General features: G+C 35.8%; 2 protein-coding genes across 8 annotated transcripts in view; one reads left to right on the plus strand and one right to left on the minus strand.

Annotated features, from left to right (window-relative positions):
* Positions 1-25570, plus strand: part of LOC124180122 (structural maintenance of chromosomes protein 5) — a 148661-nt gene that overhangs the window by 1275 nt on the left and 121816 nt on the right. For 2 of the 4 annotated variants that reach the window (XM_046565222.1, XM_046565221.1), the window contains exons 3-12: positions 1184-1312; positions 1670-1877; positions 1973-2104; positions 2617-3144; positions 3628-3757; positions 3822-4068; positions 4280-4687; positions 5386-5613; positions 5869-6048; positions 6279-6374. In XM_046565222.1, the coding sequence (XP_046421178.1) occupies positions 1184-1312; positions 1670-1877; positions 1973-2104; positions 2617-3144; positions 3628-3757; positions 3822-4068; positions 4280-4687; positions 5386-5613; positions 5869-6048; positions 6279-6374 (2286 nt within the window). Of the gene's footprint in view, positions 1-1183; positions 1313-1669; positions 1878-1972; positions 2105-2616; positions 3145-3627; positions 3758-3821; positions 4069-4279; positions 4688-5385; positions 5614-5868; positions 6049-6278; positions 6375-6714; positions 7088-7425; positions 8589-25570 lie in introns of those variants that run through there. The other 2 variants (XM_046565223.1, XM_046565219.1) reach the window with 2 other exon arrangements.
* LOC124180125 (histidine decarboxylase) lies at positions 5636-25533 on the minus strand. 4 transcript variants are annotated; one of them, XM_046565232.1, is made up of 16 exons: positions 25411-25533; positions 19718-19750; positions 17206-17492; positions 16182-16436; positions 15590-15733; positions 14608-14674; positions 14349-14511; positions 14138-14208; positions 13294-13313; positions 12904-13002; positions 11929-12149; positions 11155-11264; positions 8454-8624; positions 8186-8262; positions 7782-7911; positions 7337-7468 (listed from the first exon to the last, which is right to left on the minus strand). In XM_046565232.1, the coding sequence occupies exons 2-16, from the start codon at positions 19743-19745 to the stop codon at positions 7452-7454; spliced, it is 1860 nt and encodes a 619-aa protein (XP_046421188.1). In that variant the 5' UTR covers positions 19746-19750; positions 25411-25533; the 3' UTR covers positions 7337-7451. The 4 variants fall into 4 exon arrangements, 3 of the variants coding, with proteins under 3 accessions (XP_046421190.1, XP_046421188.1, XP_046421189.1); XR_006870213.1 differs by lacking the exons at positions 7782-7911; positions 25411-25533 and adding an exon at positions 5636-5824 and having other exon boundaries at positions 7245-7468; positions 19718-20029; XM_046565233.1 differs by lacking the exon at positions 25411-25533 and having other exon boundaries at positions 7384-7465; positions 19718-20029.

Here is a 25570-nt window from a genome sequence, read left to right on the forward strand (position 1 = left end):
AATGGCGCTTTTAAGAATATATAGTTGTGGTTAAATTTAGATAGTTGCACATTAATTGAATAATCAACAAATGGTAATATTGAATTGACTACTGAAAAACAAGAAACTTTGTTCCAGTAATTCTGTAGAAAATAGTCTTTTGAATAAAACGAGTCATTGTAGAATGAAATGAAAGAAATCTATTAGATTTTTAACCATGTGACATGCAACAAGCTTTCATTTATAAATTCAGTGTTTTTTATCATTATATTTTTAAGAATGTCTTCGTAACTTATGATTGTAATATACGTGAAATGTCTACATGAAATTGATAAAAAGTAGATTTTTAGCCAACTTACCTCCTTGAACCGAGTATCTGGTAGCTGTGGTAGGGTGTATCAGAGAACCAAGAGTCATATGGGATCTTCTAAATAATCTTGAAAAGTTGAAAAATATACATCGATTTCTTGAAACTATCGACACGGTTTTAAAACTTCTAGTTTCTTTTTATAAACTATTTTATTTGTTCTAAAAATTTACTGAACTATTACTTTGTGCTACTGCTCTTACAGATATTAAATCAGTTTTTTTTTATCGTATTCACAAAAAAGGGGTATAATAACTACAAGCGTATATGAGACCATAACATAAAGAATAAACATAAAATTAAACGAAGACAATCAGCCATGGGCAAATTTTTGTAACGAAACTGACAGCCCTGAGATTGCTGCCCCAAAAAATTTGGTAATTGTCTGCAATTACTGATGGGAATTGCTGAATTCTTACATGACTTGGAACAAGGTTTTCAGTAACTTTTTAATTTCATACTTTTATGATTTTTGGACCCCACTTGAAAAACTAGTGGAAACGAGATTAACAGTAAATTACATTTCCGTGGTTCAAATCAAAAGGTTATAGCGTTACAAGTTTACTACAATTCAAGACATAATGCATAAAAATATATTACAAAATAATTCGGAAGCAATAATGAGGTGTAAAAAACAAAATTTAGAGACTTCGAAGCTGCGTTTCATCATTTCTTTGAATTAAATTACTGTTTTTTCAAGTATTTAGAAAACTTATCTCATATCACATCTGATTTAGATTTTACGAAATTATTTATTTGCAGGGAACGAAATATTTAAGTTATCTGTATATCCAATCCAACAGTGAATCTACATTGTCTGGATCTTGATTCTTATAGGCAAAGCAAGAGTGGGATGCAGCTTCCAAAGAACAAGAAAAATTAAGAGAAGCTATGAAACCAATTGATAAAGATGTGACCAAGATAACGTCTCGTTATAGTGATGCTGAGCGTGCAGTTAATTCACAAGTAAGTACTCTTTGAAAAATTGCCGTCTTGAGTTCCTTTGAAACATTGAGGCTGATAAGATTTTGGTGAGAAGATTGGTATTCTACAAACATGCAGAGGATTTTGATCTATCATCAAAAAATAAAACTCCTAAGTAAATCATGCTCTAAAGGAACTTAATTATTGCAAGTTTCAATAATTTCGTATGTTAACTAATTCGATTGATATCTTAAAGGAAATTTAGATAATGAATATTTACCTTAACATTTAATCTTTTCTTAATTTGCCCAAAGTGCTTTATTTATTTTGCTGTAAGCAACGGGTGGCTCAGTCTTCCCTTTCATGTCGTTACAACAGTATAGAGTTCGTTTGTTTCAGAGTAAACAATTGGTGACTAAAGCTCGCAACTTGAGGAGTATGGTTGATCAACTTTTATCATACGAAGAAAAAATTCAGGAAAGAGACAAATCACTTGCGGCTCAAATACATGCAGAAGTAACTCGCGATCAGGAGATTGCCAATGCACAACAGATGAAAAGCAAGCTTGAAAATGATCTCGAACTTATTACCAATGAGTTTGGAGATGGTAAGAAATAATGCAAAGTAAATTTTCATTATATGTTGGCAATAAATTTGCGTTACAATAAAATTATCTATTGTGGTATATGATTCTCGTTTCAGAGAAATCCCTGGTGGAAAAACAACAAGATATATTACATCGTATCGAAAATCACAGAGCTTTCATAAACAAGTTCGCAAGTCACGTACATAGATTCAAACAAGAGGAGGATCAGATCAGGTCACAAATACGAGGTAGGCATTAGCAGAAATCCTATAATCCTATAAAAACATATTAAAGCATCGCAAAGGCTAGCAATTCTCGAATTTCGACCTGGTACAATTAAAACTCGAGGTTTTCCTCGCACATTAAGCCATCTTCCTCTAAAATTTATGTATTTTTAACAGCTTCTTGAATTGCGTTACTCTCCCACTTTGAATTATGTGGAAATACTAAATTTAGATGAATACTGGTCAAGAGTTGCTATACCGAAACTTGTCAGTCGTGTTTTTTGAACAACCAAAACGTATAGCTTTTCTGTTCATCCCGTTTGGTCTTTATAGCTGGGCAGAAACTTTCCTGTATATTTACATAGCCTATCCATCAGAAAATTCATAATATTCCAGGAAATGTTAACGGTACTTTAAATTGTCTTTCAATTCTTACTTGGAGATTTGAAAGTAATGAATCTAAGTCGTTGAATTTCAGTAAAATATCTCACTCGTTTACGTTTTAATGAAAAAATGATATTCGCAATGGATTCCAGTCCTTGAGGGAGAGCTGCAGTCTGTCAAAGATGTGGAGAGGCAACGTTTAGCGTTGTTGAGGCAGAGGAGCCAGGATGCATACAAGGCTGTCGTATGGTTGAGAGAGAACACTGACAAATTTTCTCGCATAATTCACGAACCAATGTTAATCAAAATTAACGTCAAAAGTGCAAAATATTCAAAGTATTTCGAGAATATTATTTCAAATCGTGATTTATGCGCATTTGTTTGTGAGAACAAACAAGACATGAATTTGCTGATGCAGTTTTTGAGAGATCAGGAAAAACTCCAAATCAATTGCGTTCATTCAGATCCTGACAAAATAATCAACATGAATCCTAATATACCTATCGAGAATATTGCACAATATGGCTTTGAGTACTACTTGAGCTCACTTGTCGACGCCCCTCAGACTATTCTCAACTATTTGGTAATGAACTATCGAATACACAACATACCAGTGGGGAATGACAGTGTTGAAAATAACGCTCAAGACGTTCCTTGGGCAATAAATTGCTTTTATAGTCGTATGTATTATTAGTAAAATTATTTACCCAATATAGTTATTCTACACTTGTACCACTGGATTCCTAGTAAAAATGTTACAAAAATTTGGTATCATTAGTAATACTCCTCACTTTAATCACCTTTCAATATTAGTTACCAAAATCATTTTTATCAAAGTAATCGTGTTGTGCATTTAGCATGCATTCTAATTTCGTAGAAACAGTAATAAACCTGTGTAGTTTATCTTGAAGATTTACCTAGTAACACCTACAGTTTGTACAAAATAAGTCTTGGACTTTTGGATGCAGCTTCAAATAACGGTAATGAAAGAATAGTGATAATTGTACTTATTTTCCTTACATACTTTGAAGACTGTTGTTTGTTCATGCGTCAATAATTTTTGTCTTACATTTTCACAAGGAATCCAACGTCACAAAGGGATACAGACGTTTCGGATCACCTCATATGTGTTCATTAATACAATTTTTCTCTACAACTTGCAGGAAATAAATCATACTTTGTATCTCAGTCTAAATACACCCGCGAAAAATCCACCAAAATGTCAACCGTTGCAGGCAATGGTTCTCTTTCTGTAATCCTGGATACCGATAAGCTGAATGACATCCAACAACGGTAAAAATTTGAATGGTTGCGCACTTATTATTGCACGAAAATGATATTCTAATCTTTATTTTAGATTGAGATTACTTGTGGAACGTAAGACAGCAGTAGCACAAAAAGTTGTAGCAATTGAAAAGAAACTCGAGGACGCTGAGAAAGAAATGGTAGAACTTAGGGCAGAAAGAGGACAGTGTCAGCATCACATTGAACAAATGAAGACAGTCAGATCCAGAATCGCGATGACAACACAACGAATCGATTTGCTACAGGCGCAGAGAACGAGTATCGAAGAAATCAAGGAAACGTGTAAGAGAGAAATTCAGGTAAGTGTGGATGTCTTGTATTGGTTAAACAGGATTGCATTCCCCCAAATTTTATTAGATTTTTCGAAACATACGCGAATCAGTGTTTGTCAACTTTAGTATACATTGCCTAATTACACATATCTGCAAAATTGTAATATGGCCATAACTCATTACTCTCCTATTTTATAATCGTATATGCCTTTGAATGTAATTACGATGATAATTCTAGGCTGTCGTAAAAGCGCAAATCAAAGTTTATAAGAAATATAATGAAGCTTTGGAGGAATACATAGAGACCAGTAAAAACGGTGCTCATTCTAAGTTGGAGATGAAACTATTGCAACGCACGCTAGCTGCCAAAACAAATGAATATCGTGAGATGAAAGAAAGATGCGCTGCAGCTGAACGAACTGTTCGTAAATGTGAAATGGAATTACAGCCCTTGAGAACCGAAGCAAGCAGATTGCGAGAAGCTGCCAAGGTTATGACAAATGGTCTTGAACCCCAAAATAAAGATTTTGCCAAATTGAACAAAGCTTTTTCAAAATTGCCTAACAATATTGAAGATATTAATGATGAATTAAAAGTATCTCAAGCAAAAGTCTTCTGTTTGGGTAACAATGCAGATGGAGACAATGTGAGTGTGAAATCATTTAAGCGGGTTATAAGAGTAGACAGCTGAAGAGGTGGATGAATTTTGAAAATTTACATCTTAAAAACACATTTTTCAAATCATTAGCGTTTCTTTTATTCAAAAGTATATAGATCAGGCTTCAGTAAAAGTGACGTCAACCATATATTTTGTCCTACCCGCGATCTCAGAAACTACTTAACCGATCTACTTTAAATTTCGACACGGTATTCTCGGATAATTTAGCCTCTTAGCCGTGGCCTCACTTTTTTTTTATCAATTGAAAGAAAAAGAATACATTTTTACCTAAAAAATTGGAAAAAATTTCCGACGTGGCAAAGAGGCTAAACTATCCAAGAATGCTGTCTTTAAATTCGAAGTGAATCGAGTGTGCCATTTTTGAGATAACGTGGGCACCCCAAAACATGACACCGAGTGAATTGGTCAATGTTATTTCCAATAACAATGTTTTCGGTTGATTCATTATAAGAAAAAAATCTAAGTAAAGCTTGATCTACATTCGTTCTAATAAAACAAACCCCAATGGAATTGAATAATTGTTTGTTGAGCTATAATCTCCAGAAATTCCTCAGCTTTTTCAACCTGCTACTCGTATTTACTTCGTTAGCGACGAAGTAGTATGCAATTCGTTGGTAAATTGATTAATTTATGTTTCTAAAACTTACTTTGACATTGCATAACAGGTTCTTCAAGAGTTTGAAAAAGTAAAAGTTGACGTTGAAGAGTTGAAACAATATATAGAAGCAAAGACTGCTGAAGTTCACAACATTAATCAAGAGATGGAAAATATTCGCAAGAAATGGATACCGCCGTTGCAACAATTAGTTGAGGATATAGATAAAAACTTTAGTTCATATCTAGCCAGCCTGAATTGTGCCGGAGAAGTATCTATAACTCATGGAGAAAATATTGTGAGTAATTTTTGTCCAATCCTACAAATTCCTCCTTGCTGACTTATCGATTTTCCGTATAATTCAAGTTGGCCAAAATAAGAAAATCAAGCGTGCTACATTCATAGAACCTTTGTACAAGTTGATACATTTCCTGTTTTCTCATTGTCCTGAAGCCTTTAGTTGGGAAATTGTTGAGGTCTGGCACCTTTATGAAATTGAAATTTGATTCCTGTAATTGTTAGAAACAATTTTTTGAATAATGCTCTGACATAGATGGATTTTGAAGAATACGGACTAAAGATTCGAGTAAAATTTCGTGATACTGATGAACTTCAAGAATTAACGCGAACGCATCAAAGTGGAGGGGAAAGAGCAGTAACTACCGCGATATACATGATCGCCTTACAAGAATTGTCGACAGTTCCATTCCGTTGTGTCGATGAAATCAATCAGGTGGGACTTATTATTAGCTTTTGGTGTTGTGCTGTTCATAAATCTTACTACATATCACTAAGTTAGTGATTGGTTATCATAATGAATTCCGAAAAGATAAGTAAAAATTGATTGATCTTAGATTCTTCGTGTTTGGTATTTCAAACATGTGATTCAATTAGTTATTACAGTTTTTCACACTCTTAAATTCAACGTTCTCACGAACATGTTATTTTAATATTTATTTTCAGGGTATGGACGCAATCAACGAGCGTCGAATCTTCGAACTGATTGTTAATATCACAGGCAAATCTAATGGATCTCAGTACTTCTTGCTCACGCCAAAGGTACGTTAATCCAACTATCATGGCAATTAATTTATTCAAGCTTCATTTCATTGCAATTCAGATGTCATTCTCAATGATTTACGAAAATTAGTTTGGAGTACAAATTGTTTTACTCTCAATTTTTTGCTAACCAGTGTTACATTTCTCTGCAATATCTTGACAACTTTTATAATCTACAGTAATTCCAAACATTACAAACATCGAGAAAGTAACATGAATTTTGAATAAATTAATCAGCATGAATCACAAATGAATAAATCTGGAATATTGTTTCAAGCAAGTTTCTAATTCCAATCGGAATATCTTGTCTAACAAGTGTATTTCATCGTTATTATTTTAGCTGCTGCCTGCATTATTATATACAGAAACTGTAACTGTTCACTGTGTGTTCAACGGTCCGTTTGTAACCTCAGCCAAGGAGTTCGATATGAACGAATATTGCCAAGAACTCGCGTACCAAAATAGCGAAGAGCAGCAATGACAAATCGTTAGTAACTTCTGCACAGATTTATATATATATATATATAAATGTGTGTGAATAAGAAAAACTGTGTTCGGAATATATTATATGTTCGGTATATAATGTATTGTTTTGTACACAGCCATTTCTCGTTTATGCTTCATTTCTAAAAATAAGTTTTAAATATCAGTACCTTTAAGTTTTTACTCACTGATAATTTTACGCTCTTTTCAAACAAAGTTAAAAAACTTATGTGTTTACGCGTGTTAGAAAATAATATTGAAAAAAAAAAAAATAATAAATTATAATAGACTCAAGTTTGGAAATGCAACAAAACGATTGAATGTAGGAGACAAAATAAATTTTAATAATAAATTATACCAAAAAATCATCACGTCGATGTAACTTACCTCCATGAGATATAGCGATAAAAGACAGAATTTACTTTTATTTCATTTGATCTAACAGGTTCAATCGGGATGTGTAGGTATGATCACAGACGCAATGGCCATACACATGCGTTTTAATTTCAATAATGTTTATTTTTCTATTCAGCACATTATTTTGTTAAAACAGATGCTTTTCTTCTAGCAACTTGTCCTGTTGGTTGGAACTGTTTATTCGATGACGTCTTCTGAAATTGAAAATTTAACTTCTATCGCCGAGCAATAGTTTGGAAATGAACCACATACGGAATCGTAAGATTGGTAAGACGCAGTATTATTTGTACAGTCGATTCAACAGTTGAATGACAGTATATCTAAAAACCAAAACTTGACGAGTTTTAAGTCTTAACCTGAATTAAGGTCAGTTTTTGAATTCGTGAAAAGCGTTTGCTGAATACTTGTAGTAATTGTTGCAAGTTCGAATTGAATTCTGTCATGATTGAACAGGGATTACTTATTAAATAAGCAATTTTCAAAAACCCTTTAACAGGTGTAACTCACCTATGGACGAATCTATTTTATTTCTACTATTACGGGACTGTAGCTTTCCGTGAGCTGACTTTTCGTCTTCTTTTCGGAAAGGCAAATCCGATTCAGAATTCGCGATAGGTTTGCAACACGTTGCAATTCCCTGAAATCCGAAATCAGTTTTCATTTTTTAACGAGTATCAAAAGTTTCTACGCGATCGTTCTCGACGAGTGTCGGTCAGAAGAATTTAAAAGATTTGGTCCATAGTTAATTCGAAAATGAATTGATCGAAGCTTTTCAAAAATTTAAAGTGAAAATTAGTTCAACAATTGAGCAAAAAACTTATACGGTGTTGAGATTCTAGTGTAGACCGCAATTTTTAAATTATCCATCGTACCTTGATTGTGGTGCAATTACATGCTCTGAATATACTTACCTGTACTAAATCCATGCGAGAATCTAAGCTGAATTGTTTTCCTGACATCAGAATGCCCCGAATGCGACGTCGCATAGCTGAAACAGTGAAAGAATCTTGGAAAACTGGTGTGATTGAAATACGGGAAAAAAGAGCCGCGGGTAAAAAAATCCCCAGGATATTCCTTCACTATGCTTGTTGACATATATTCGTGTAATTCATCGACCATTGATAGCCATAATTGAGTTTTTTGTGAGAATTAAATGCCTGAAGGATTTTTCCATATTACCCGGGCTGTCCATGGCTTCAGATGGATTACGTCCGAAGGTTTTCATGCATTCGTTGAAAACGTCGGCTGTGTCGTATATAGCCGCGAAGCTGCCGTTGACAATTTTTGGAGACATAGGTGAATTGGCCAACAGAAGGCTCGATCCAAAATTTTCATTTTTCTGACGTGTTTCTGGAAATTACAATTTATGTACAGGTGTCTTCTTATTATGACACGGAGAAATGTCGAGTACACGGATTAAAATTCCAATTCTTATAGTTACTACAAAATTCTAGTAGAGTAGAAAACGATTTGTATTACAATAGCAGTTTAAGTATTGTCAGAATCACAGAAAAATATGCCACAAGAAACTAGTTAGCGTGAACGTAGTTGTCAAAATTAAAATTTCTTGTCTGTCCGCGTTTAATTTGCTTGCTTATTTTACTACATTCTTATGGTTAAATAAGGCTTTCGCATCAATTTTTCGTTGCACATAAATCAAACTGTGGTATTAGTTAGGAAAAACTACATCCCAAAGGCCCATAATCAAAAGGAATAAAAATGCGTACCAGATTTTCTTTTAACAGCTAGAAAACCCGTATTCATTTCGTACCCATAACTATATTTTTCCTTCACGGTAAAAAATAAAATAGTTGAGGACAGTATTGTACAGTAACCAAAACTAGAAATTTCTCTCTCTGTAACGTTCACTATTTTTACACAGTATATTGGTGATAGTTTTGTTCACATACGGATGATCAAGTGTAGTTAATTTTGCAAAAGAAATAAATCTGTTATTTTCGTGAGAGTTAAATAACGTCTAACTATTCTGAATAATATATCGTCAGGTTGGTAATAGGCGTAAATTTCCCGGATGTCCTAGTATTAAATCTTGTAACGTCTACCGATTTTTTGATCGTAATCCAATATTCAACGGTGCGCATTTGGATATTCCTCACGCAGTGAATTCATAACGAAAAATCTTGTTGCTATAGATTTATGTGGATGAAATTGAGTATTTCGATCATACCGTATGTGGGGTATTCCACGTCAAATCGAACGGTCGGTTTACCCGACCCATTTTAATCTGATTACCCCTTCGCACGATCAAACTACATATTGAAAAAATGAACTTTGAATGTTCTTAGATTTCTTCGACACATGATTTCTTCACAACTCAGCCAATAAATTAATTTCAACAATGTTTTGGTTTTTCGCGTCTACGTAGCTTAAAAGCTGAATAACATATGAAAAAAGTCCCTCCACAAAAATTTTTGGTCTTCTTGTGAACTTCTCGGGAGTATTTTTTCGGATTTTTCATGAACCCCGTTCAGTGTAGTTTTGATACAAAATGCGTGCAAATTATTCGTAACTGAAAAGTTTCCTAATAAAATGGGTTACAATTTATATACGGCATGCCTTCTTCAATGCGAAAGGTGGTCTGAAAACTTCATAGTGGGTGATGCAGTGGTTCGGAAGATATATCAACAAATATTCATACAGTTGCGAGAATTCGGTTCAAACTTCGCGACTCGGCAAGCAATTTGCTCACTCTGCGCGTGGCATTGCTGCGCACCCGAGCGCGATCTTCAATTGTTGCGCGTCTTGTTTATAATCTCGATTGTCGACTTTTTCTCGAGGAGCATACTTCGGTCTATCATTTATCCCGATTCCTGACACGATATGTGAGTTTAGTACCGCAGAACAATATCTTTGAAGCATACTCATCCAAGGTAAGAATTGAAATATTTGTTGCGTATCGTAATACCGAGTGTAGAACTTTCACCATTCGTAACGCGACATTATAGTACGTATGGATGAGACATTTCACAACGCCATGTAAACTGTTACTTGTAACTTTTGAACTAATTTTCCGCCCACTACGAAAACTTAGAGAGAATCTTTGGTATTGAAAAAGATATGCAGTGTGAAAATTTCAGCCAATTCGATTAGGGTATTATTTTTTTATAGAAGATTTTCGAAGTATTTTCATCAAAACTATACTTTAACGGGGCACGAAAAATCGCACAAACTTATTTTTAGAAATTTCATATAAAGATGGCGAACTTTTTCCATGTATCATGTGAATTTCAAGCTATGTTAGCTTGAGAAAATGAGAAATCGTTAGAAGCTGATTTTTTGACTAGCTGTGGTAAGAAAATGCCTGGTCAGGAAAATTTGAAAAAATTCAGATTTGATGCTTTCAATACGAATTTCAAGCGAGTAAATTGGCGAAAACATCAAAAGTGGTCAGGGAAAAAATCTCGTTTATTCGTCGATTTGACGTGAAATCCCCCACATTAAAAAAATCACTTTCAATGCGAAAAAAGCTGTTCTTTTTCTACATTTCGTTAAACTAAGTAAAAATTTAATAATTTCGGACTCATCTTTGCCTCAGATTGCACGAAAAAATTAGGAAAAATATTGCGTTGAAGTAAATACCTTTTTCTTTCGAGTTCCCGAGGATAAAATGTAAAATCAAATCAAAAACTCTGAACCTCCTCGCGTATGGTCAAAAACAACGAAAATATCACGTGCGATCCTCATGATTTCATTTGGCCAATTATCAGCAATAAGGTGTCGATACGCGCCTATTATGTACGGTTAGAACAGGAACTGAAACGTTTTTACCTTTTTTATCAAATATATATTTTTATTGTTTTAAACTGAGAAAATAATACATATGTAATTGTGTGAATTGTGAATTAACGAAACGAGTTACCTGCTAGGGATACTTTTACTCTTGCCGGTGATCCGTTCATCGTTCCCAGTATTTCAGAGGCTGTGCCTCGAATTTCTGTCCAGTCTTTCAAGATATCATCCCCGGTGGTTCTGAAACACGTCAAGTGTTTTATTTTTTCCTAACTTGAGCTATGATATTTTATCATGCAAGATGTGAAGAAAAATGAACAGTTACTTCTGAGTAATAGAAAACATGCCCACTTGTCAAGTTAAAGACCGAGGATCCTTGAATTCAACGGCGTTTACCAAATTTGTTGTAACGACGACACTCTGATGTTGAAAAAATCAGATATTGGAATTTTAAAATAGTTCAAATAGTTGTTCTTTACCCGCAAATATTTCCACGAACTCGCGTACGAGTACGTTTTCCAAGCTTTCAGCTGCTTTGCACTTTTAAAGGAAGTCTTATAAACCACAGAAACAGTTTTATACCAAAATTTACTCACGCACAAATAATACCAAAATGACAGACATGGGTTTTGTGAATTTGAAATCCCCGAATTGTTATTCCTTTGTATGTACCTATGTATATTCCTATGTATGACCTGAACATCGGATTCGGTAACCCGAAAAGGTACGGCAAGAAATATGTGAAAAATGCAAGTAAATTTGGATTTTTGCCTATGTTAAGTCGAAGGAAAGAGTAAAGTCATCGCAAATCGTTCTAACGCTGAACTACCTGCGCTTTCTTCGTGTCGATATAATTCTTGACGAATAGTCGACACAAAACGCGCCGTTCAACTTGTGTACACACCTTGTTGACGTCACGGTAAATCTTATCACATATTTTCCATGAAGAGCGGCAGGGACGCAGTGAACCCGCCCTCTCGAGTTCATTCTCTTCAGCAAACGTTCGGTCAGCGAATTGTCGCCCCGTAGACGAAACACAACCATTCCAAGATGTCTCGGAGCTGGAATCTCGAAGCGAGCGTCGCCCAGCACCAGAGCTTCAAATTTCTGAGCTAATCTGACGCCCTGTAGTAACCCAATTTTTGTATTTTTACAAATGATCGATCGTTCATTTATCACTAGATCTTACTTCAAGATCAATGCTAGAAAATTTTTGGGGGTATGGATATGATAAAAGTAAGCGGCCGAAAAAGTGGATAAATTTTGGAAAATTATCCCTCAACAATCAATTATTCAATTCCATTCAGGTGCCTTTTATTCAAGGATGTGAGGATCGAGCTTCGTTCAAATATTGTTTTTATTACAATCAGTCTATAGAAAGCTTTATTATTGACCATAACGCCGACTATTTTGCAGTTCACTAAAATGGTCCAACGGATTCACATCGAATTCGGAGACAATATTTTTGGATTGTTTATCCTTTTTGTCACGAGGTCGCTTTTCTTAATTATCATAATTTTTTTTTATTAATTATTACGATTTGTGGCAGAGAAGATAAACTATCCAAGAATACTGTCTTCAAATTTGAAGTAAATCGGTGGAGCCATTTTCGAGACATCATCGTTGATATTATTATCACTAATAAATCTTTGTATCAATTAATCCCAATAAAAAAAGTATGTAAAGAAAGCTCGGTCTACAGACTTTTGAATAAAGCAAACAGCAATTAAATTCATTTATTCGCTGTCGAGGTATAAATTTTTAAAATCCACTTCTCCAACCCTTTACAAGGCTCCACCCCATTAATAAAATCTTGTGGTCATTTGGCAGAAATACTCGTTGTAAGAATAATCGACTTGTGATCTTTACACAGACTTGCCTCTCGTATATGCTTCTGTAATCCAGTGATTCCAAAATTTCGTAATACAAACCAAAGTTTGAGGGCGCGGAACCTTTTCGATAGTGGAATTTGCCAGTGCTGAAATGATAAATGACTTGTTTTTAGCTGATTAATTCGACGCACGGGCATTATTTAAAATGATCTTAAAAGTTCACTGAAACACACTTAACATTAATCAAATCGGCATGAAAAGGAAGCATCGAAGAAATCGTGTTTGCCTAAATCCGCGCTCTTTGATATTAAAATAGTGAGTATTTACTCAAAGTTGTGTCGTGAAAATCTTATAGTCAATTTATCGTTCGATTTGTTCGAACTTGGTGTATTAATTTTCAGTTCTTTTGGGTGTAATAATCTCAATTAATGACTCACCATATAGTCGATAGCCAGACCTGAAATATATTTCCGAATTTTGACAAAATCACAGTATAAAATATTTAGGTTTTTTTCTAATTGCGCAGTCGAATACTGAATGATTAGCAATGAAATATCACTCCAATTTCATCGGCATCGTGCGAAATAAATTATTGGTTCTTGTTCAAAATATTTCGTAAATTTTTTCACCTAACTCTGCAAAATATTTTTACGGATGCAAACTAAAACTGAGCTCTAGTTTTATTTTTGGACGCCTTTATAACAGAATTTTACAAGTTTACACATTTTACAAGGATTTTTCCGAAGCTTCAGCGGTTCAAGAAACGAGCAAAGTTTAGAATACGATTCACCAGTTACTTTTGTAGGTTAGAGGAAGTATAATTTAATTGACTCCATTGAAATTTGACCACGGTGAACAATTTTACTGGCTAGAAATGAACCCTATTTGCATTAGGTGAGATTAATTATTATGAAATAAACGTGACAATCCGGTCCTGATCTTGATTACAGCGCGATAGATGTATTTAAATTTGTATAGCATGTTTTAGCGAAGTGTAAGATGAAACAATGTAGGTTTTCACAAGGAAATATATTTTCACCAAATTCCGGAAATATTGATCTGGAATCTTTTAAACTTCTCTATAAAATTTTGACAGAGAAATTATATATTATATATATATATGAGTATGTTTAGTAGTTCTGAGTCACTCAGAATTACTAAAAATAGTATTTTGCACCTAGATTTGTGGATTTTACGAACAAAATTTGGTCAGTAAAAGTGCTCAAATTTTTATTCTCATTTGTATCTGCGGTGAAAAAATTGTTGATAAATATTAGTTACCTGAATTTTCGTGTTTCAAATACAATGGTTCCACGTTGAATGTCCGATGCAAGGCTTGGCTACTTCTCACCCTAATGACATAAGCAAACGGTCCATTTTCCGTGTATGTAATTTTATCACCAACTTCATAGTTTCTTCAGTTATTTCTTCGCGTCAGATGCGAGAGGAGGGTGAAAAAACGGGTTATTCACAAACTTGGGCCAAGACTTACCACATCGCGGTGCAATCGAAGTGCACCATTAGCCATTTACTCGGATTGAAGGCGAAGGAGTCGGCGTATTCGATTCCTTGGAGCCAAGAACGAAATTCCGGGCAAACAAAGGCGCTTCCTGCATAGGCAGCGTCTATATGTAACCAAAGCGCGTGTTTAGCACCTAAAAAGGGAAAAAGGTCAGACCCTCGGTGCTGCGACAAACTATTGTAATAGAAATCCTAGGTTGAATACCCCCTCTTTTCATCTCCCGACTTACAGATTGGACCAATTTCTTTCAAACTGTCAAAGGAACACGCTCCAGTCGTGCCCAAGGTTGCGCAAACCTGAAATAAAAATATGCATTCCCTGCAGTCACCGTACATCCATTCTATTCGTTGAAACGTGTGTTTCTGATTTTTTAATGATTCGAAAATGGAATGCCAAATTTTGGTTATCGCTTCAAAGTGTTACGATCGTAGTAGACACATCATCTGATCTGCCGAATATTTGCGCACAGTTTTGCGTTGAAACTGCAGTTCGTGATGTTTTTGTCAGAAATCAATACGACGTCAATGATTTGAGAGTAAATTAATTTCATACGTAACTCGGCTAATTTGCCATAACAACGCATAGGTATGTTGTTTTTCTACAGCTGATCGGAGAAGCTCCTTCAGCAGAAGAGAGCTGATATAATTTATTGAGGCGAAAGTCTTGTAAAAATAATGAGTTTGCGGTTGAACCTTAGGTACATATAACAACTCCCACCAGCTTAGGTATCTACCCACAAAAGTCCCTCGGGGACCAACTATCTGTAAAGGATGCAACAGCCGAGGGAATAATACCAGAGTGCTCACAGCACAACAGAAATAACAATAAGACGCTATTAATTGGGCCAGAGGATCGGGGCGCGAGGCGAGAGTAAGAAGATTGCTTCTCCGTCACCGGTTACGCATCGACATCGCTCAGCTTGCTGCAGGATAAATGAGGAAAAACACTTCTCGGGATTTAGTATTTGATACATACATATATATATATATATATAAAAATAAAGAAATTGAGTGCAGGAAAACTTGTAGCCGGAATTGGCAAGAATTTCACAAACCGCGTCTATTTTCAAACCATTTCTTCAGTCGATGATCACTGTTTCAGATTGGGGAAATATATACATATATATATATATATATATATGTATATATTTTTTTTTCTGGAACAAGGTCCAGACTTTAGTATTTGCAGAACTCAAAATCCTCATTACTTACGAAAAATGGTACGAGCCCCGCTTTGCGATCGCGTTCCAGGGCGTCGGCTAATTTGTCTCCTCTCATGCTGAGGTTCTCGTCGGATTCAACGTAACGCATTTGAACCAATCCGATGAGTGCCGCTTTTTCGACGCTTGAGTGTGCCTGGTTTGAAAAAACAGAACAATGAAGGAACGAGATGAGTTCATTGACTATCAATAATGCCTTGTCGCATTGACACGTGTTACACAAATCATCGTTTTTGGAAGCTCTTAAAATCAGAATTTTTCAGTCGAAAAAAAAGATCGGGAAAAAAAATTATACACCAAGTATAACGAGTGTCATAAAACCAATGGGTTAAATTTTTTAAAATTTAGAGAACTTGCGTTGTAGTTATGAATATTTCAAAATACCGCGTGCGTTCTTATGGGGGATTAGCTTTTTCGACCGAGTTTTGAATTGAATTCACTCTGAAACGAACTCCTGAAAATTCACGAAACTGTAACATCAATTTTGTCGCATTGAAACTAATGACCGAGAGTTTTTTTTTTGTTTTTTTTTCGAAAATTTCGACATACTCTTGAGCGAAGATCTTTTTGAACTTCCATCTCACCTGATCAGAACAATATCCGACGAGTCTAGCATTTATGTTGGTAGCTGACTCTTCCGGATGTATCTTCTGATTGTCTTTGATCGCTCTGGTCCTCGCTGCCAATAAACAAACCAGGGTTGCCTCACTGGCCGTAGTTTGAATCACACCGCCGCCAGATCGCCCCGGAGAATGGAGAAATTCTTCAGGCAACGCGATCATCTTTCCCAGCCAATTCATCACGATCATTTCGAGCTCGGTGCAAGCTGGACTCGAAGCCTGTGGGTACACGTTAAGGTTCTTATTCTTCTATAGCTAGATGATCGATGGATTCAACCAATATACAGAAATCAAAGATTTTTGCATTTTTCATGAGAATTGGATTTGTTCGTCGAGTTTGGTTCGCTGTTTTCAATTTACACTTTCGAATTTCGCAATTTTAAGATCCAATGAAGAAAGAAAATCAGGAACATCGGTCGCGCTACATTACATTACAAAGTTCATTGTTAACTATCCGGTCAGCGAAAAAAAAGATCGAAAACAATTATAAGCAAGAAGTAATTTGAATCTGGCCGATTCCATTTTTCGAGCTCAAAATTACAATTAACAAAAATAGGTCTGCTGACCGATTACGAAGTGATTTTCATTAATTTCCCAACATTCTAATTGGTTTCCACTGATTTCCAGTAAATTTTTGCCATTCTGTCCATATCGAAAGTGATCGTGAATCTGTTACAATACTAATATCGAAAATCAAAGAGAATCACTCCGCAAGCCTGTAAATAGAAGAAAATCACACGATGAGGTAGAAATCACTCGAAATCAATGTCGACGAATCGATACCATTCATCCGATATCCAAGCGAACATCCCTAGGTTTCTTCGTGAAATTCGGATTGGCGGACGTGAAAACGGGTCTATTTTAAGTTTTAATCTTTCTCCCTTCACCGAGTATAACAACAAACAATCGATTTACCAACTATAGTACATGCATTATTTAATTAACACATAACGTCAACGATCGAGATTAAAAGAGGGCTGAATCTCACCCAAGTGAATCCCAAACAGTTTATAGCGTCAGCCAGCATGTCGGCGAGTAGACTTGCGGGCGAATTAAGGGCGGGAAAATAAGCATGCATGTGCGGACTTTGCCAGTGTGTGATGCCCGGCATGATGCAGGTCTCCACGTCGCCAATTATGTCCTCGAAGGGTTCACCTTCGACGGGAGCCGAGGCAGGCAACATGTTGCGAAGGTATCCGGGAGACACGGCGGGATAGACTCGTCGAGATCGTACGGTCTGAAGGTAGTCGGCGATGTAGTCGACCATTTCCTTGCCTTCGAGAAACAAACGCTGCGTCGTTACCTTGTCAAACTCATCGGCATCGGATCGTGGTTTAATCCTATCGATCGTCAGGCCCACGTTTCGTTATAATCGATCAATATCAATGATGAGTAATTAGGGGATTCGAAAAAGTTATCGAAGAGTCAACTACGTCACGGAAACTGATTGTCACAGGACGCAAATATCAATTTGAACTTTAAATCAGTTGCCTGTACGTAAGGCTGAAGGCGCGTCGTAAGTCGGATTTAACTTCGTAGGGTATTGTTCTCTTCCGAAGTCATGTCTTTTCATTTTTCGCTGAGTCATGTGCGAAATAACGATACAATTTTCTTAAATTTCCCTAAAAGTTTACTAAATTGACGACATGTTCTACATTAAAAAAATTGATTAATTATGTAAAATATGGCTTACGGTGTTCAATGAGTACCGAAACATTGACCATGAATTTATCGGAAGCTCGAGAGCTTTTGGTACTAGAGATAAAAATCGATATTTGCAACCTACGTAATAATAATCAGTTCTCGCAACGTACCGGTTCCCTTGAATTCTGGGGGGATGATTGTGCTGCGGATTGAAAAAACAAAGTCAAGATTTTCCAATCACCTTGCACAAAGAATTGAATTGAAAGAAAACAAAAAGGCCGAAATAGGTTGAGATAACATCTTTCACCGTCTACGGTAGTTGTTAATCACTTCCCAATCAAAGGAGAAACTGCAATTACTTTTTAAACGTCACACTGTGTTTTTCTATCGAACAATTTCGATCGACTTGCACTCGAGTGGTCAAGCTGTTGTTCTGCACCGAATCGGTTTTCACTCGAGGCGGTGGAATAATTCATACGCCAGTAAAAATGTCGCGTATCGTATTAGGTAGTTAGAAGTCCGTTATACTAGTTAGTACTAACTCGAGACAAAAACAAAAAAGCAATGCTTGTGAAAACTCTTAAATTGGCTGAAGGAAAACTTTACCCAGACCCGCGTATTCGTGCGAAAAAATTTTTGACGTTGCACGAGAATGTTTTCCATAAACCGGTAAAGAAACATTTTCGACTACAGTTGCATGAAAGTATCTTTATTTCGCATACAGTCGTCTCGAACTCCGTAACAATTTGCGGCACTTAAAACGAACGGACGTTCCTCCGATAGTAGCGAAACATCAGCTGTGTTTCGTAAGCCCAGCAATACCATTCCCATAAACCGTGCATGGCCTATTCCGTGAGTTTCTGCGTCGTTTCTGAATCGTCGTCCCTCCAGTTTCATCGGCTCCTGTTCTATGTATATGAGCGATAAGTCGTGTCTCTGATTTGACTTTATTGGCAAAGCATCGATACAGCTGAGACCATTTTTACTCTTTTTACCCTGTATTAAACTATTTCACTGGGATTTCTTTTACCGAGGTACAGGGTAATAGCGCCTTGATTTTCTTTATTGGCTTACAGTGCCATCCCTAAATCCTAAGGATTTCCAGGAGTTCCGTCTATCGCCAACATTTATCCTTCGTCCCCAAATGAATGATCGGTGTAAATATATACATATATATATGTATATATCTAGTTACCCAAACGGCCGTTCGTAAATTACTCGTTAAGAGTAGGTTTTTGAAATTTTGAATTTGAATTTATTTCACGTCATCTTTTCCTTTCGAACTTTATGCATTTTATATCTAGCCATCACGTAATCGATATAACAATAATAATAATATACGAAGCCTTATTATTAAAACCTATTCAATGAATCTAAGTTGGGAAAAACATATTGCAGAAGTGAATAAAATATATTTTATCAATAAAATGTAACGTTATAAGAGCGAGTAAAATAGCGTTCTTTAAGCAAACCAATTTAGTTTACTTTATTCTATCGCATGCATTAGTATAATTATATGAAAGGAATAATTTGTATTGCGTTTGAATTGAATTTTTTTCGGAGCAATTTAATAACTACAAGGTTACACAATTGGCGATTCAAATTTCTTAAATCGATTTCAATATTTTCTCTGCGTGAGTAAATTTTATTTCAATCGAATAAGTCGATTAGAATTAGTCGATGCGGGAACTTTTGATCACTTGCGTGACCTATTAGTCACTAAGCTGTTGCTACAAAATTTCGATTCAATCGAAATAAAACAATTCTATTTCCGCAATATGAGACGAGAGGAAATCGAAGCTACGGAGCGCAAAAGGAGAAAGAAAACAACAGTGTTAGAAGGTTGAGAAACTCACCGTGTCTGCGGTAATCGTCCAGATCCATCCTGGCTGCAACACAAATATCAACGGTGTCTTGATATTTATAAAAATTTTGCAATTGAAGTTTCAGAGACGTTGAACAGATTTCAATATTCAGATGTGGATAATCATAGGACCCAGATTTCGAAGCAGCGGTCGCACCGTTTTACACGCATTAGTCGAGATGATCGAGGGTATAAATCGAAAAATTTTCAAACGGCTCGGGCTCGTGGCAAACCTGCGCTTCCAGGTAGCGGACGAAAGATTCTGCGACCTGGGCAGCCGGCGTCGAAGCGAATGCCGTCAGCCAAGAACTTATCGCGGTATAAGTTATCAGGGGGAGGAGACCGATGCGAAAGGCGGTTGTAAGGATTCTCATCGACCGACAGTCATTATTCGTTCGAGCTTATTAGGCTAGTGTCACATGCCCTAGAACTGAATATTTTTCCCACCACCGATCACCCTTCATCAGTCTCCTCGAATACTCTGTAATTCGCGATTTCGGCGAGAGGGAATCGATTCTCCAAAATGTTTTTGCGCGGAAACAAGAATCTTTATTTTTTATTTGAAATTGTCAGTGTTAAAATTGACCAATAGTGGCCGGTGTGAGCTACTGTAGAAGAATTTTTGCGAGCAATTCAGAGCTTTAACGTCAGATAGTTATATTGGTGACAGGTAGTATTATATTGACCCTTAAAACATTGACAAATGAATTTTGTTTTCTTTTTCCTTTGCATTTTTGTTATTCAAGCAACTCAAAAACTGTATCTCCGTGAAGATCTAAGATTGGATCAGTTTTAAGTTAAGAAAAGCCCTGTCGATTGAGAAGAAAATTATTCAAATTCGATCATTCGTGGTTCAGATATCGTCGAACAAAAAATTCATCACACGCACCCGCACGATTTTTTGGTCGTTGAAACAGCGAGATTTAGTGAAAACTCAACTTTTCATGTTTAGCTTTCGGGGTGATACAGTCGCCTTTCTGCATTCTTCTCGGGGAATCATGTGTGTGGCTTGGAATATGGCCTAACTTAATCTAGTCTTTGAGTGCCGTAAATCACTCAAATGCAATTTCCAGACAAATAATTCTGGAATTATTGAAGTAATTTGAATTATTTTCCCATAGGAACGAATCTTGCAGAAACAAGTTTTGCGGAAAGGGTCATCTCCCACACAATCATTAATTCACACTCTTTGTAAAGTACAAAAAGTTAACGAATAATAATAAATTAGAATGAAAAATATTTCACTCCAGTTTTGTGTATAAACATAAGTGATCAGTATCCAATCTTAAAATGTTTATTACCTATTGAATATCAAAAATCGCCGATGCATTTTCGGCTGGAATGGTGTCCACGATTGTGTTGACAACCGACTTTGCTTCACGATGACGTATCATTCAATTTCATTTTTATACCGTGGCTCATTTTGTTCAGATAACTATTTTCTGCAAAGTTACTGACACAGTTATTTTTTCAGTAACGGATTAAGTATTGTGATTTGCTTATTATCGTCAATATCAATGCATTGATTTAAAATCAAATATTTAACGATGTTAACAGAATAATGTCACAGGCTAATATTGATTCATAATTATTTTGAGTAAACAATCGTACGTAAGAATTGAGCGGTGGTCAAAAATTTAGCTAAATAACCTAACGTAATTCAAATTCGCTCCCATCGTTGATTACCGGAAATATACATTCAAAGTTGGAAATCGGTACGATTTGACCTCAACTATCGTGTGTGCTAAGTGATAACGGTTGAGTTCTTTATCTTATAGCTCAATTCGACTTTGCATTATTAAAGTAATTTCAATGAATCTTAAAAAGCAACCATTTGCTTAAACCACAATTTTTTGTATCCGTGAAGTTGATAAATTTACTTATGATGTTTTTTTTGTATCATCTTTTATGAGCAGACATTAGATTTCATTATTTTTCCCGTTTGTTTCAACCCAATAAATGTTCTAATGCCACAAATCAAACTTCGCAAGTTTCATTGAAACCTTAAATTCTGACGCGTCGACCTTTGATAAATTGGGTTATTCGCTTTGATGATAGTTCAGAACTCAAATCGCATTAAATCATTGTACTTCGCTCGTACAACCTGTACAGTTGTATTCGGCATCGGATAAAAATATGCTATTTTTCTGAAAGAAAATTACTTTCATCGGTTAAACAGCTAGACTTCGATTTCTCGACGCTGCGGGTGCAACGCGGTTGTATAATTGAAATTCACAAAGTGAAGTATTATCGGCCGCAGGGGTGGAAAAATCCGAGGAATTGCGCTTGGCCATGAAAATGAATTTAACCTCGTCAGCGCTACTTTCAGGTTTCTCGATGCGCGAACAAATGGGCATGGACATCTCCCGACGAAGTCTTACAACCGTTGATACACCTAGTACATTAAGTTATATCTGCCCTCACCATCCTCCGTCAGAATCACGTCTCCGTCACAATGCATCAACTACGTTATAAATTATCATCTAAAGACGCAACGCATAGCTTTTTAGAAACTGTTGAATTTTATCCTTACAATATTCCTCCAACTAATTAAGTTTTCACACGCGTTTCTAATAATTTTGAATACTTATACGAGCTAATGTGAATTTTTTTCCATCACAATTTTGTGCGTAAATTATAATTATTTCACATGTACAACGTATAACGAATAGGAGAAAATTAGCTTTATCATATGGTTTGACAAAAATATGCACGTGACCATACAGTTTTTACAAATATTACAGAAGAAAAAAGTTCAGAGCATTTTAACCAAATCCGGCACCATATAAATTATATCCATGTATGTTTTTTGTTTTTTTTTTTTTGCACTTTTCTACATATGAGCACTTTCTAGAATATTCGAACAGGAAATAACATACAGATTTTAAGAAGACTAGGTGAAGTGATTTTTTTTTTTTTTTCTCTATTCGCGAACTTCCATTAAGACGTATATATACGGTAGAATAGTCCGCCAATAATGACGTCACAATTTTGCGAATCATAAGGTCACATGCCAGGGTTTTGAACGTCGAATAAAATCCGGTTGTCCAAAGCTGACGATTATTTCCAAAGCCATTGTGACTCTGACAATAAACAAGTCGGGACAGCGGGACGGATAGTTGGTAACTTCATTTACTAAACAGAGAATCCCACTAACCGGTAGGGGTCACTGCTCCGCAGGCGTGCTTATACCCATCATTTCGTCGACTTTGAGTTTAACTTCATCCGTTTTTTGCGATATCGAAAAACGGTGCTGCCTCGCGATGAAATCTTTTACAAATCGCAGTCGCGTCTATCTAGCGAATTATCCGAATTTTAATATTTTCAGGCTGCAATTTTACGATTTAATTTTACGAATAATGTAACTGATACTGCGGAGAATTGTAACAACATTTTATTCGATGACTCGTGATTGGATTGTTAACGGTTTCAATTATTTGCCGATAAAGGAAGCCATCGTCAACTATAAGCAATCCGTGGAGCGGAAAGTCTTACACATAAGCCAAGCACAAGGTCAGCTGCGTTTTCACTAAGCTGTTCAGCTGGAAATAACCGCAAGTAATTTCACTAAAATAAATATTGTTCGAAGGGATCATCTGCAGTTGGACGATGTTGGACGATGAAACCATTGACAATGAAGCAAATAACGTTTTATTGTTTTTATTATAACAAGTATTAGGAAAAAATCATACAAGCGATGACAGTCAAAGAGAAAGAAAAAAAAACAGAAAACTCGCCCTTAGGATTTTCACGCTGTAGTTTCCAAGTTCACAGAACAAAAAAATATTAATATCCAATTCGAATTTCCAACTACAAATTCAGAATCGTGATTGACGATTCAAAAGTCCTTGGATACCACATTACATGAAACCATTACGATTTTTTTTTATTTTGAACCACTGTAATGGATCTACCGTTACAAATTTTGGAATTCTGACTGAATTTATTACCGGTGATCCAAAAAACCTGCGCATACTAATTTCCACCAAAAACCGAATATTTTTTCACTTTTTTTCCATTATATTGGATTCGCCATTTTAGATTTTCCAAATTTGACCTTCATGGAACTAATTTTCATTCGAATCCGTTCATTCATTCTCAAGATATCGTCATTTTTATTTGACTTCCTGTAAATTCGTTCTTTAAATCATTGAAAACGTACCGAATCGATCAAAGCCAAAATCTAATCAGTTCTAAATTTAGACCTAAATCATTGAAATCCGGTAACTCGTCGAGATATCGTCGGTCAAAAATATTGATCACATACGTACATCTAAAAATAATTGGAGGGGAAAACGTGAAGATCTATTGAAAACTCAACTTTTCATTTTCACGGTGATTTACAATTTACAAGTTCCTTTTATTTCTGAAAACAGAGAAACGGGAAGTTAGAGAGTAACGCGTGCTAGATTCTCTGGTTACACCTACAAACTTATTTTTATCTGACACGCGGTACTTTATTCTTCGGTTACGTTAAAAAAATGAAAATAGTTCAGAACTGTACAGTAACCACACCTGAAAATTTCCTTCACTTGTAAGTTCACCGATAATCTCTCAATAGTTGATCGTTTCATGTACACATAACTCTCGTTGATCTAATAGTTATTCTCTTAGATGAAACATATGATTATAGCCGTAGAATGCAACGATCACACGCCACGCGTCTTGTGGCGACAAATTTCCAAATGCCGTTGAAAAGGGGAAAAAGCAAGTCACTTTACAGTCATTTCTACTTCCATTTTCCTCCATTTTCTTACCCTCGAGTCGATAGAACGGCGAAAGAAGAAACGGGAAATTAGAAAAGTCGGAGTCGGAAGGGGTAAGATAGTCGAGCCGCTAACAATATCGACAGACTGATTTGGCGCTGGTTTGTATATCTCATGGTTATCTTAGCTTGGGATTTCGTTGAATCAGGCCAGAGCAAATCTATTACAAACTGTGTGTAATACTTTTTATAGCGATGTTTAAAAGCACATCTCATCAATAAAAATCAAGTTTAGGTGTCTCGCAATGTTTTTTCTTCGAAAAATTAATCAGTTAAATGTTGGCAGAATCACGTGAATAAAATAGTGACATGCTTGTAGTTTATCAGTGTTTGATTTTCAATTCGCACGTCACGAAATGCTGTTGAATTGAATCACTCGTTGTCAGTAGTCAATGTCGGGGAGCATTTTAAACGCTTGGTTGATCGGCTATTAGGGATTTTGCAATAATCGAACCAAATTCGTATCAACAAATTGTAAAAGAGTAGACAATTTGTTTCTGATACTTACTTTGCAGTAAAATACAATCTTTCACAAATTAACGCTTCGTTCTTTTTGCTTCAAGACGCTTAAAATGCATTCGCCAGTATTTCGATCTACCAGAATCACCAACGACGAAGCTTGGGCACGAAAGGATTTTTATAAATTCTTCGAGTTTGGATCTTTCAAATTGACAAACGGAATCAAGTGACGGTTTTGAATAAAAAAATTTGTAATAAAATTTGACTTCGTGAAATTATGCGAAGCTGATTGTCTGCGTCTTTTTTCCTGTCACTAAAACATTAGTGCAATGATCTTAAGACAATACGTAGTGATACTTTTTACATTTAGAGACTGAGAATTTTCATAAATAGCCGTAGAGATGAAATTCGGGTGTTACAACTAGTTCTATTTACGACAGGAAATTAACAAAATTACGAACCTTGTTGATGGTTCACTTTTGGCTCTTCAATAAGTTCGGTATCTGCGAAGAAACCCGAATGCTCGATTTTCTCATTAACTACAACCACCAGTTTTGTCGGAAAATTTTACGCTGGCCGATGTGGCTGTATGAGCATCGCTCAACAAGTGTCCCCTTTTAT

This window comes from Neodiprion fabricii, chromosome 4 (assembly GCF_021155785.1).
Source record: "Neodiprion fabricii isolate iyNeoFabr1 chromosome 4, iyNeoFabr1.1, whole genome shotgun sequence".
Classification (NCBI taxonomy): Eukaryota; Metazoa; Arthropoda; class Insecta; order Hymenoptera; family Diprionidae; genus Neodiprion; species Neodiprion fabricii.

Coding starts and splice junctions, on each gene's coding strand:
- LOC124180125 (XM_046565232.1), bottom strand. CDS start 19,745: ATGGATCTGGACGATTACCGCAGACACG. Junction 17,493..19,717: donor GGACGATTACCGCAGACACG/GTGAGTTTCTCA, acceptor TGTTTCTCGAAG/GCAAGGAAATGGTCGACTAC. Junction 15,734..16,181: donor TCGGATATTGTTCTGATCAG/GTGAGATGGAAG, acceptor TTTTCAAACCAG/GCACACTCAAGCGTCGAAAA.